Source organism: Mustelus asterias, chromosome 14 (genome assembly GCF_964213995.1).
Source record: "Mustelus asterias chromosome 14, sMusAst1.hap1.1, whole genome shotgun sequence".
Classification (NCBI taxonomy): Eukaryota; Metazoa; Chordata; class Chondrichthyes; order Carcharhiniformes; family Triakidae; genus Mustelus; species Mustelus asterias.
In genome coordinates, this window is record NC_135814.1 from 19,001,487 (window position 1) to 19,015,775 (window position 14,289).

The 14,289-nt window shown below is 42.1% G+C and overlaps 1 protein-coding gene across 1 annotated transcript in view; it reads right to left on the bottom strand.

The window, feature by feature from the left end:
* Positions 1 to 291: 291 nt before the first annotated feature.
* The window catches only part of tnfaip6 (tumor necrosis factor, alpha-induced protein 6), a 47,713-nt gene continuing 33,715 nt past the window's right edge, over positions 292 to 14,289 (bottom strand). Inside the window, exons 3-6 of the mRNA XM_078227964.1 lie at positions 13,103 to 13,264; positions 11,055 to 11,283; positions 6,182 to 6,222; positions 292 to 1,751 (exon numbers count right to left, since the gene is read on the bottom strand). Of these exons, the coding sequence (XP_078084090.1) occupies positions 1,621 to 1,751; positions 6,182 to 6,222; positions 11,055 to 11,283; positions 13,103 to 13,264 (563 nt within the window). The 3' untranslated portion in view covers positions 292 to 1,620. The remainder of the gene's footprint in view (positions 1,752 to 6,181; positions 6,223 to 11,054; positions 11,284 to 13,102; positions 13,265 to 14,289) is intronic.

Sequence of the window (14,289 nt, forward strand, 5' to 3'; positions counted from 1 at the left end):
CAATCCAACTGGGGTAGATGCCTCTTCAACTCATTGAAGTTATATCTCCTTCAAATAAGTATCTCCACGTTTGTTTCTTGTTAATTTCCATACTAAACCTAATTGAATGCAATGCTGACTTTTGTCAAAACTCTGACCTGACACTCAAAATGTTGGGCAGTTTACATGTAGACGTACAATTAATACAGTGTCACTTTGTGTTACAACTGAGATTTTCCTGTTGGTTAGATACAATTTTGACAGACAAGATTTTATTTTTTTTAACTTAATGTCAAAGTAAGAGCAAAAAGTAGTTACTTGAACATTTTATTAGGATCTTAACAGTAAATTTGTAACTGAGTTAGGTTTCTGCATAAATAACTTCATTGGTGGCATCTCTCAAAAGCGAAACATGCAAAAATATGCATAAACCATGTTTTTGTACTTTTAAGGCTCATTTGTAGTTAGAAATAATAACAAGTTAATTGAAGTACTCAACATCAAGTAACATTCAGAATAACATTTAATAAAAGCAAGAATACATTAAAAGAATGCTCAGTATTTCTGATTTTCTAGGTGTTAAATAGTATTTTGGGAATGACGGTGCTTGTTTATTGATATCTATTGTATTAGATAGGTTGCCTTTTTAAATAGGAAAACAAAATATCAAATACAAGTGCAATGAACAATCGTAGACTATGGGCCGAACCAAGAAGTGGCAATAACTGTTGGATTGCCACTCCATTCCTACTAACTTACCTTGCATTGGAGCTTCACATTTCTCCTCCGAACCAGGCCTCCTGAGGAAATGTGGAGAGTATCTGCTCCTGGAGTCCTTCCTTCGTAGTTCAGGAGCACTGGGGAAGCAAGCCATGCCATTTTTGGCATCAGCTGCCATATTCTGGTAAGTTTAAATGTCCCAATGCCACTTTGACAAGCTACGGAGAGAAGGTGACAATGTAAGGTGAGTGGGTGAGGGGGGTAAGTTGTGTCAGGCATCCAGTGATCGGGGGCAATTACGGATGAGGGGATATTTGATGGGTTGAAAGGGTAGTTGAGGGGTGGTGTTGTTAGTCCAGGGCTCTAGTGGGAGGTTGGGAGATCAGTAGTATTGTTACCCTGGAGTTTAGAAGTGGTTTTAATCCTTCTAACTTTTCCTGGGCAACTATTCTGATAAATAAATCGGAACCATCTGAAGTTTCCAACTTTAAGTTGGAGTTTCAAATGGTTCTGTACACAGGGTAATTGCCTAATGGAAGTTGACGCTTTGCATCAGGACTTTTGAAGGCAGCCAGTACATATTCCAGGGTACCTTAGTTGTATGACCATCCAGAGAGCAGAAGATCTGGGCCTATGTTTCCTCAAACGAGATAACAACTTGTGCATACGCTTTATGTCAATAGTTAGTCTTGTAGATTATAACTTGAGTGTAGGGACCATGTAAGAATTAAAAGGAATTCTACGATTCAGAAAAGCCAAATCCAAATCAAGGTTGTGTTTGATGCATCAATCTCAAAATCCGAAGTAAGAGAATAGTTATTGGAGATAAGAGATTCCAAACCTATCTGAGCATTTCCGATACAATTAAGTGAACTCGTTGAACAGTGAGATTTATTTGGATGCCTTGGGAGCAGTATGATTTCATTGACCAATGGTGTCTTCTATCTCTTCAGTTGAGTCTGGAGCAAATGGAATGATGGCCTTGTAAACAAGTTGGAAACCTTTTGCTGTAACTGAAGAGTCTGACAAGAACTTCAGAGTCATAACATTGCCTACAGTAGAAAGGAAATACAATTGATGAGTTTTATTTAATTTGCCATCCTCAATATCAATAAAGCCAGCCACTTTCCATTAATTTTTATTTTTGTTGCAGAATCAAAGGTAAAACAGCTACTGGCACAAGCGATACAAAAATGTTGAACATCCACAGAAGGATTTGTCTTCTTGTGGATAGCTATACAGCTGAAGAGACCTAAGACTTCAATGAAGATATCTGACAAAGGAGTGAAAAGTTATTGATATTTGGGGGAGGCAATGGCCTAGTGGTATTATCGCTGGACTATTAATACAGAAACTCAACTAATGTTCTGGGGACCCAGGTTCGAATCCCGTCATGGCAGGTGATGGAATTTGAATTCAATAAAAATAATCTGTTATTGTCAGGAAAAACCCATCTTGTTCACTAATGTCCTTTAGGGAAGGAAATCTGTCATCCTTACCTTACCTACATGTGACTCCAGAGCCACAGATATGTGGTTGACGCTCAGCTGCTTTATTCTGCCAAACCTGTTTTTCTCCAGTCCTGGCCAATGCTACCATGTCTACCACTCCCTTCTAACCGGCACACCCAACTGTGTCAGTGTAGCACACACACTGAATGCCTGATCCTAGTAATACTAATGTAGTTGGTTGAGTACTGTGGAAGTTCCACTTTGTCACTGATACTCCCACTAGGATTGTAGATTTTTGACCCTGATAATTCAGTGAGTTATCGCCAGCACAGATGTGTTGCCCAAAACGTCAAAAGACCATAAGACATAGGAGCAGAATTAGGCCACTCCACCCATTGAGTCTGCTCCACCATTCAATCATGGCTGATTTTTTTCTCATCCCCATTCTCCTGCCTTTTCCCCATAACCCCTGACCCTCTTATTAATCAAGAACCTATCTATCTCTGTCTTAAAGACACTCAATGACCTGGCCTCCACCGTCTTCTGCGGCAAAGAGTTCCACAGATTCATCAGTCTCTGGCTGAAGAAATTCCTCCTCATCTCTGTTTTAAAGGATCGTCCCTTTAGCCTGAGGTTGTGCCCTCTGGTTATAGTTTTCCTACTAGTGGAAACATCCTCTCCACGTCCACTCTATCCAGGCCTCGCTGTACCCTGTAAGTTTCAATAAGATCCCCCTTATCCTTCTAAACTCCAACGAGTCCTCAACCATTCCTCATATGGCAAGCCCTTCATTCCAGGGATCATTCTTGTGAACCTCCTCTGGACTCTTTCCAAGGCCAGCACATCCTTCCTTAGATATGGGGGCCTAAACTGCTCACAATACTCCAAATGGGGTCTGACCAAAGCCTTATACAACCTCAGAAGTACATCCCTGCTCTTGTAATCTAGCCATCTTGACATGAATGCTAACATTGCATTTGCCTTCCTAACTGCCGACTGAGCCTGCATGTTAATCTTAAGAGCATCTTGAACAATGACTTCCAAGTCCCTTGGTGTTTCTGATCTCCTAAGTATTTTCCCATTGAGAAAATAGTCTATGCCTCCATTCCTCCTTCCAAAGTGCATAACCTCACACTTTTCCACATTGTATTCCATCTGCCACTTCTTTGCCTGCTCTCCTAACCTGTCCAAGTCCCTCTGCAGCCACCCTGTTTCCTCAATACTACCTGTTCCTCTACTTATCTTTGTATAATCTGCAAACATAGCAACATTGCCTTCAGTTCCTTCCTCCAAATCGTTAATGTATATTGCGAAAAGTTGTGGTCCCAGCACTGACCCCTGAGGCACAACACTAGTCACCGGCTGCCATCCTGAAAAAGACCCCTTTATCCCCACTCTCTGCCTTCTGCCAGTAAGCCAATCCTCTATCCTTGCCAGGATCTTACCCTTAACATCAAGGGCGCTTAACTTATTTAACAGTCTCCTATGCTGCACCTTGTCAAAGGCCTTCTGGAAATCTAAATAAATCATGTCTGCTGGTTCTCCTTTATCTAACTTCCTTGTTACCTCCTCGACGAACTCTAACAGATTTGTCAGACATGACCTCCCCTTGACAAAGCCGTGCTGACTCAGTCCTACGTTATCATGCACTACCAAGTACTCTGCGATCTCATCTTTAATAATGGACTCTAAAATCTTGCCAATGACTGATGTCAGGCTAACCAGCCTATAATTTCCCGTCTGCTGCCTCCCTCCCTTAAACAGCGGTGTTACATTAGCTACTTTCCAGTCCTCTGGTACCCTCCCTGCCTCCGGTGATTCCTGAAAGATCACCACCAATGCTTCCACAGTTTCCTCAGCTATCTCTTTTAGAACTTGTGGTGTAGTCCATCCGGTCCAGGTGATTTATCCACCTTCAGACCTTTCAGTACCTTCTCCTTAGTGATGGCCACTACACTCACCTGTGCCTCCTGACTCTCTTGGAGATCTGGCATCCCACTTGTGTCTTCCACTGTGAAGACTGATGCAAAGTAACTATTCAATTTCTCTGCCATTGCTTTGTTTCGTATTATAACTTCTCCAGCCTCATTTTCCAGTGGTTCAATGGCTATTTTGCCTCTCTCTTACCTTTTATATATTGAAAAAAACTCTTCCTATCTTCTTTTATATTACTAGCTAGCTTTCAGTCATATTTCACCTTCTCCCCCCTTATTGCTTTTTTAGTTGTCCTCTGTTTGCTTTTAAAGGCTTCCCAATCCTCTGGATTCCCACTAATCCTTGCCACTTTGTATGCTTTTTCTTTTGCTTTTATGCTGTCCTTGACTTCCCTCGTCAGCCATGGATGCCACGTCCTCCTCTTAGCATGTTTCCTCCTCCTTGGGATGAATTTTTGTTGTGCCTCCCGAATAACTCTCAAAAACTCCTGCCATTGCTGTTCTACTGTCTTCCCTGCTAGGCATCCTTTCCAATCAACTCTGGCCAGCTCCTCCCTCATGTCTTTGTAGTTACCTCTATTTAATTGTAATACCGTTACATCTGATTCCAGCTTCTCCCTCTCAAACTGCAAGGTAAATTCTATCATATTGTGGTCACTGCTCCCTAAGGGTTCCTTCACCTTAAGTTCCCTAATCAAGTCTGCCTCATTACACATTACCAAATCCAAAATTGCCTGTTCCCTAGTAGGCTCTGTCACAAGCTGCTCCAAAAAACTATCTCTTAGATATTCCACAAATACCTTTCCTTGGGATCCACTATCTACCTGATTTTCCCAGTCCACCTGCATATTGAAGTCCCCCATTATTATTGTAATATTGCCTTTTTTATATGCCTTTTCTATCACCTGATTTATTTTCTGCCCCACATCCTGACTACTGCTAGGGGGTCTGTACATAACTCCCATCATGGTCTTTTTACCTTTGCGATTCCTCAACTTTACCCACAGAGATTCTATGCCTTCTGATCCTATATCACTTCTTGCTATCAATTTAACTTCATTCCTTACTAACAATGCCCCCTTTGCCCATCTGCCTGTCCTTCCGATAGGACACATATCCTTGGATATTTAGATCCCAGCTCTGACCCCCTTGCAGCCACATCTCTGTGATGCCCGCCACATCGTATCGGCCAATTTCAATTGCGCAACAAGCTCATTTATCTTGTTCCGTATACTGCATGTATTTAGGTACAACACCCTCAGTCCTGCATTGACCACCTCCCTTCTCATACTTGTCAACTTTTTTGCTCTGCCTGAAGTTAGATTCCTGCCACCTTCTATACTCCCTGTTCTATTACGTGGTCTGGAAACTTTACTAACCTTTCCTGAGCCCTCAGCTCCATTAACCTGCACTTCTACCCTCTCCTTTAACTTTGATTTTATAATTCTCCATACAACTGAACCCTTCCCCCGCTATTTAGTTTGAAGCCCTATCTACGGCCCTAGTTATACAATTCATCAGTCATTCTTTTGTGGTGTAATTTCTATGACGTTATGATATATTTATTTGCAAGTGACTATTAGATAAGCCTCAGGCCCAACTTTTACATTACATCCAAGTTGGGACTGACCTCCAATTGTGACATTTGGAAATTTGTTGGACTCTGAGCTGAGCCTAATGTCATTTTAATTTTCCCTTTGCCAACATTACCAATTGTAATTCAAAAATCAAAGGGATTAATACTAATTATGGTCTTATCATCAATTACTTTCTTCCTTGCATCCAAATTATTCATTTGAGATTGTTTTGGCGTGGAGGCTATATTGCTGCAGTTATATTGGACTAGAATGGCTATTAGTAATTGGTGCCCCTATAGTTCTTAATGAAAGTGAAGTACGTGTAGTAATGAAAGGCTTCACCAGTCACTAAATTACAAATAACTTAAGCGTTTGTTTTATATACAATGAAGGATGTGTCATAAAAAAGTTTGAAAATTATTTTCAAGATTTCCTAAAATGGGTTGATCTCAGAAAACGCTAACACATCTCCTGTTCAGCATATTGTTCTGTGAGAAGTTATATTAAGTTGCATAGTTACCTGTGCTAACGATGTCATTTGGTAACTTATTTCCACAGAATCTGAAAACATACAAAATAAGACATTTGAGATTGTACATTAAACACACAAGATTCACTAGCAAATATTTAAGTTTGAAACTGAGTATTGGATTTGAGGTCTGCAAAATGAGAGACACATTTTGACCTGAACCATATTTACCAGTGTAACCTGAGGGTTATCTTGGGAAACAACAGGAAATCCTGTTTATGAACCACCGGGATCCTGAACATTTTTGCCTTTCCAGCCTAGACCTGGAGCAAGTGCATGCATGAGTGGCTCTCCCTTTGTATTGTTTTGAAAGTATACTTGAAAACAAATTATAGAAGAGTACGCCTCTTAGCACCTAGTGCCATTCCATGAGTGAATCATTTTTGATGGAGTTACAGGTAGGAAATATATCTCTTTGTCAATGTGTGATTGCCGGACATTCGTGCAAAAAATTCCAATAAAGAAAAGTGAGCATCTGTAACACTAGATATAGACTATGAAGGAATAAGAGCAAAGGATGGCTACTCAATATTCATGACTCAGACCTAAATAAACATTTCAAATGCTAAATTTTCAAGAAGTCAGGGAGACAATGTGGAGAGGTAAAAATGGCAACTGGACCCCCATTCCACAATCCCAACCTCATTCCCTCGGTTTTCAATTTTCAGGAGTGCTATTTAAGGGCTGGTTCATGTTGCGAACTTGCACTTCTGACCTGGATAGCTCCACTGCAGGGATAGGCATGTCCTAGTCTTCCATAATTTCCATGGAGTCAGGATAAATTTTCAAAGTGTTATGGTTCACATCACCTCCAAGTTATCCTGAAGCACATTCTGCATGAGGATAGCCCAGCCTCATTACGCATTCTTAGCTGAAAGCTCAGACATCCATTAGAATACTAAAACACCTGAGTCCCAGGGAACACATTGTTTAATTGATAGCTCTGGCTCTTTGATCTCTTCTGCCAATTGCACAATGTTTAGTTACACAAGATGAAGAGGTTTCAAGCGCTTATCTTTTCAGCTATTGATACTTTCCAAGATTTAGATGATTGACACTTTTGTTGGGCTGTAGTATGTGGTACAAGCATTGCTCCCTTCCCCAATCAGCATTCAGCAACTTGCTGTTTACATAGTCTCCCAGCCTATTGACTTTTTACAACAGGCTACCAAGATGTCTGAGCCTTGCTTGACCCATATAAAAGAAGGGGAGCCAATTCATTTTTGCAGCCATTGGGGAGTTGGAGGTGGGTGCTGCACACAGGTGGGAAGTTAATATTTTTTAGATGTTCTATTCGCTCAACAAAGTGCCCTAGGCAAGACCAAAATATTGAACTAAGCTTTCATGACAGAGAAATACATAGGGAAAGTAGATACATTACAATACAGAAACAGATGTTTCACCGCACTAGTCCTTGGCAGTGGTTATCTTCCATACAAACAGTAATCCTAATTTCATGTATCCACCCTGCTCCCATATCCCTTTATTCTCCTTTCTTTCAATCACTCATCTAGCCTATTCTGAAGTGCAGACATGGTCTGTGTTCGAAGCGCTGACTCTGGTAGTGCATTCCACAAACAGCAATCTATATATAGAAAACAGGTCAGTCATGATCTTATTGAATGGCAGAGCAGGCTTGGTTATTTGGCGGGCAGTGGCCTACTCCTGCTCCTAATTTGTGTGGTGTGTGTAAAAACTAACCGCACTTTGCCCTTGAGCTATAGCTCAAAACAGGTACTAGTGAATTGGCTGCCCATTTCACACTCCTTCCAATTTTGTATGAAGAAAGATGAAAGAATTACCATATAAACTCTGCAGTTGAGAAATAAGAAAACTAAATGACAATCTCATTTTGTGAGAAAATATGGTTGAGAAATCAGGGAAATCCAAATTATTGTTTTTAATAAAAAGCCAGATTAATGGGACACAATAATAAAAAAAAAATTAACTGGAAAGAAAATAATTATTGAAGGATCACTAAAAAAAAATACTTCATAGCTGATAAACGTGTGCTAACTTAAGGCTACTTATTACAACAATAGAATTATTCAATATTTGATACCATATGTTCTATGACATCGCTTACATGAATGGACTGTCTCCAAATTTATCTGTTCTTGTAGTTCTGGGATCTGATTGCCTACCATCACATGTTTCACAGAAACCAATCAAAAAAGCCAAGAAGAAATCAAAGAAATAAGCACAAAATACTTGGTATGTTTTATTTTCAGCATCACAGTGTGCGAGTAAATATCTTCATGTACAAAAGCAAATCAACAATGCACTTTTATAACATTATGGTTGATAAAATATTTCACTACACCATAGTTTATTTATTAGTGTCACAAGTAGGCTGATATTAACACTGCAAAGAAGTTACTGTGAAAATCCCCCAGTCACCACTCTTCGGCGCCTCTTTGGGTACACTGAGGGAGAATTTAGCATGGCCAATGCACCGAACCAGTACTTCTTTCGGATTGTGGGAGGAAACCAGAGCACCCGAAGGAAACCCATGCAGACACGGGGAGAACATGCAGACTCTGCACAGAGAGTGACTCAAGTTGGGAATCTAAGCTGGGTCCCTGGCGTGTGAGGCAGCAGTGCTAATCACTGTGCCACTGTGCTACCCACACATAGCTTCACTTGGTTGAAAACAAGACCAGTTGGATTTAAGGGTTTTGACTTGAGTCAGATCAGGTGATATCTTTTAGAACATAGAACAGTACAGCATAGAACAGGCCCTTCGGCCCACGATGTTGTGCTGAGCTTTATCTGAAACCAAGATCAAGCTATCCCACTCCCTATCATCCTGGTGTGCTCCATGTGCCTATCCAATAACCGCTTAAATGTTCCTAAAGTGTCTGACTCCACTATCACTGCAGGCAGTCCATTCCACACCCCAACCACTCTCTGCGTAAAGAACCTACCTCTGATATCCTTCCTATATCTCCCACCACGAACCCTATAATTATGCCCCTTTGTAATAGCTACATCCACCCGAAATAGTCTTTGAATGTTCACTCTATCTATCCCCTTCATCATTTTATAAACCTCTATTAAGTCTCCCCTCAGCCTCCTCCGCTCCAGAGAGAACAGCCCTAGCTCCCTCAACCTTTCCTCATAAGACCTACCATCCAAACCAGGCAGCATCCTGGTAAATCTCCTCTGCACTCTTTCCAGCACTTCCACATCCTTCTTATAGTGAGGTGACCAGAACTGCACACAATATTCCAAATGTGGTCTCACCAAGGTCCTGTACAGTTGCAGCATAATGTGGATACAGTCCCAATTGGCCAGAATAAGTGAGGCAGGAACAAAAGAGTATCTGAAATTGAAGACTGATGAGTTCTTGCTTGTTTTCCAATTTCAATTAATCACCTCCAATATGTTTGATACTGAAACAATCACGTGTACATTGGATTCTGACCCTTCAAAAGATGTCATTTAAAGTATTTTATTTCCCAACAATTTCCTTCTAATCAGATATTTAATTGATGGTGATTTCATTATTTAGACTTCTAATGCAAATCACTGGATGCAGAAGGACAAAAGTAATTTTTCACATAGAAATCAATTAAAATATCACATATTTAACTGCCATCCTCATCTATTCTATGTATTTCACATTAGTTTTTTAAAAATAAGCGCATGACCATAGTCTTTTACCGGGAATGGGCCAACCATTTATTGAATTCCTAGTCATTGCAATGTGTGTCTGGCATGAAAATTGAATTTTGAAATCAATTCTGAATTTTTGTCAATTGTGAACAGAGATGATGGGTGGAATCTTCTCAGTGCACACCGGCGTATAGCTCTCCAGTTACACAGCTGTGTTTTCTTTCCAGAAATTCAGCATTCTGTGCAAAAGAAATCTGGGGTGTTGTTTCTACCGTCACTCTGGTGGGGTGGGCCTGCTAGAGTTAGAAACCCCAGCTCCACAAAGATCCGGGCGCCATCTTTAAAGAGCGCCCCAAAGGGCACCCCGATCTGTAAAGTGACCCCCCCCCCCCGTCCATGAGCATTGGGGGCGAATCCCCACCTACAAAACACAAGCATTGGGATGCTTCCATCCCACACGAGAATCAGGACCTCCCCCTCCTCCCACAAGAATTACACACTCCACACATGCATCAGGGGGCCTCCCAGTGCACAAACATCAGGGTGAGCCACACCACCACCACACATAAGGGAAACCCCTCCCCAGTGGGGCTCCCCAGAGGGCCCATCCTGGCACTGTTAGGTTGGCACTGCCAAGGGCTGTGTTAGGGCACCGTCAAGGCGTGTCCCTCCCCCCCCCACCCCCGGCCTGTCCCTGGGGGCTATACTTAGCTTTGCACCCGGACGGGTTCTCCTTGATCACTTCAAGTTTTTCAATAGCTGTTGTGAACTCGCCGGCAGTCACGTCAGTGAGGTATGAATATTCAGTGAGAGGGAAACATATTTTGGGGAAGTCATATAACGAGATGTAAATTTATTAAAATGTTTTGAAATGAGGTGGGCGGGAACCTTGTAATGTCATGGGCGAGGGGCAGGGAAAATCGGGAAACGCGATCCCATGGAAGAGAATCTAGATTCCCGACTTTTGCGACATTTTGGGCCTGCATCGCCATTTACGCAGGTGGCTAATGCTGGCTCAAAATCTCTCCCAATAGGTTGCAATAGGGAGCAAATCTGAAATCTATGTGACACTCACCTGATGAAGGGGCAGCGCTCCGAAAGCCCGTGCTACCAAATAAACCTATTGGACTTTAACCTGGTGTTGTGAGACTTCTTATAATGTGAAATTGATGCTTGCTCCAAATCATTGTATTACCATAATGTAGGTCTATCAGATCACTATTCCTCTGTACCAATAAACACTTACCTGCCAACAAAGCCGAGCATGTCATCATAGCTATCGTACACTTCTAGGTAGTCAGACAAGCAGGATGGGTCATCTTCTACATCAAATTCCAGAAACCGTAAATGGATGCGCTGCTTGTACTTCAGTCGAATGTGCCAGTAACAGATCTGTTGATGCTCGTACTCATCTGGGTAATTTGGGGACTTGATAATCCGCTCAGGATCTGTTAGAACACCACCGCATTGTTTGGCTGAGGAGCAGAAAATACAAACAAAGTAATTATACTTTGTAATAAACTTGTGAAAAAGCTTCCCCGTGATAGTTATACATGGGGGGTGGCGGGGGTGGGGGGAAGAAAAACAGGGGCAAAATTCTGTCTTTATTTCATCACATTGAGATGTCTATCTAAATTACAACTCTCACTGTCGAGCGGTATTTGTTACATCAAACCACGCCCTTTATTATTGAGAGTTTACAATTGTCTCATTGGATGGGATTTTCCAGCAATGCCACCATCATTGGGATCATCCGAAGGTCAATGGGAAAATCCTGGCCTACTGAAGCTGTGTTTCTAGTTGAGTGGAAGCACTTTGTTGTTCTGACCTATCCCTAATAATTCTTATACCTTAAGGAAGGGACCTCCAGCCTCCCTCCACTCTCATGTGAGACAACAAAGAAATTATTCCTTCGCATCAGTTGATGGTTCAGTTGAGATTTGTCTATCAAGGAAGCTCAATCTGACACTGACTGTCGAATTCAGAATGGACCTGTCACTTTATAGCATTGTATCGACTGGAGTAACCTCAACATTCACTTTAAATATAAGTAGGAAAAAAACATAATTTTTAGTTGTTAATAATAGGCGAAATTTTTCATCCCACCCACCGTGGGAATCCTAGCGGGCGGGACAGAAAATTCACTGGACCGTATAAAGGTCCATTGACCTCGAGATTGAATTTCAGATCTTGGGGTCGTGCAGCTGGAAAATCCTGCCCAATGTTTTCTGTATTAACCCAGTTCATAAATTCACCACGCCCCCATCCCCACAAGCATTGACCCGCCATTAACTCCCCATTGGAAGGATTTCAACGTAATTTAATGCCGGTGGGTTTCCAACGTTTTGGTTCCTACAAGATTCTCCACACCCACCAAACCCACAACGGGTGGGTTGGTAGGATTCCACCCTATGACTCATCTTTTTATTCTTTCGTGGGTGTTGCTGGCTGGCCAACATTTATTGCCCATCCCTAGTTGCCCACTGCCTTTTTGAATCGCTGCAGTCCTTGCGCTGTGGGTTGGCCCACAATGCCATGAGGGAGGGAAATCCAGGATTTTGACCCAGTGACTCTGACGGAATGGTGATATATTTGCAAGTCAGGACGATGAGTGGCTTGGAGGGGAACTTGCAGCTGGTAGTGTTCCTATGTATCTGCTGCCCTTGTCCTTTTTGATGGAAGTGGTCATGGGTTTGGAAGGTGCTGTCTAAGGATCTTTGGTGAATTGCTGCAGTGCATCTCATAGATAGTGCACACTGCTGCTACTGAGCGTCGGTGATGGAGGGAGTGGATGTTTGTAGGTGGTGCCAATCAAGCGGGCTGCTTTGTCCTGAGTGGTGTCAAACTTCATGAGTGTTGTTGGAGCTGCACCCATCCAGACAAGTGGGGAGTATTCCATCACATTCCTGACTTGTGCCTTGTAGATGGTGGATAGGCTTTGGGGAGTCAGGAGGTGAGTTACTTGCCGCAGTATTCCTAGCCTCTGACCTGCTCTTGTAGCCACTGTGTTAATGTGGTGAGTCCAGTTGAGTTTCTGGTCAATGGTAACCCCAAGGATGTTGACAGTGGGCGATTCAGTGATGGTTACACCATTGAATGTCAAGGGGCAGTGATTAGAGTGTCTCTTATTGGTGATGGTCATTGCCTGGCATTTGTGTGGCACAAATGTTATAGATGATATAGTTGCGCCGTCACAGTTTGTTACATGTCCATTACTTGCATTTGGCTGCATTTGTAATTGTTATAACTAAATAACTGTTAAAATTGAGAAAATGAAAGATGTATTGAACAAACCATGTGGATTGTAGCAGTAAGCATCCCATAGTTCTGATTTATTGACTCGATATCCATAGTCAATGACACCAGTTTTTCCATGTCCACAGTTGGGTCCAGGTTTTACGATTGGATACCCAACCTTTCCTCCAAGAAGCCACCCAGCTGCGCACACATGAAATCCTGCAAAATAAGAAATAGCAGAGTTAATCTAATTGATGTGGGATACTTGAAAATCCATTTAAAGCAGGAATCCTGAAATGTTCTCCACCGATGCTGCCAGACCTGTTGAGTATTTCCAGCATTTTCTGTTTTTATTTAGGATTCAGTATAGTTTTTAAACAAGTACGGAGACAGGGAAAGGAAGAACCAAACCAAATCAACTGCAGTGGCTCAAGAAGGCAGCTCACCACCATCTTCTGAAGGGCAACCAGGGATGGGCAATAATTGCTAGCCTAGTCAGCAACCCCTACATCCCATAAATTATGTTTTTTTAAAGGGTGGGATTTTCCATACAACCCGCCATGTGTTTCATGGCAACGGAGGTCGTCCACCATTGGCCAGCAGTGGGATCTTCTGGTCCTGCTGTTGTCAATGGGTTTTTCCATTGAATGTACCCCTTGTCATCTGGAAATCCATGGTGGAGGTGCGGCATTGGTGAAAAAACACGATCCCACTTGCGTGAATGGCCAGAAAGATTGTGAGGAAGGCAGGAGTGATTAAATGGCAAAAGTATTGATAGTGCAAGGCAAAAGGGTGTACTAATGGTAGCAAAGAAATGGAAGTTACATCTAGAGGAGCTGTAAATGACAACAACAGACTCTTTGCGAGCAGCCTTTGACAGAAAGATTATGAATCGTGATCCCCAATTGTTGAAATCAGTGTTGAATCTGAAATGCTGTAAAGTGCCTCATTGAAAGATAAGGTACTACTCATTGAGCTTCACTGGAACAGTGTAGGAAGCTGTGGACAGAGAGGAACGGGCAGGAGAACTAACATGAAAAGCAACTGAAAGCTCAATTCACGCTTGTGAACTGAACTGCAATGCTCTACAAAGCAGTCGCACAATCTCCCCAATGTGGAGCAGACCACTCTGTGAGCAGTGTGCACAGTGTGCTAAATTGAATAAAAATGAGGACCATTGCTCTTTATGATGCACTTTAATGACTTGGAGCTGGGGCTGCAGGGGTATAATTTCAAAAGCTGGA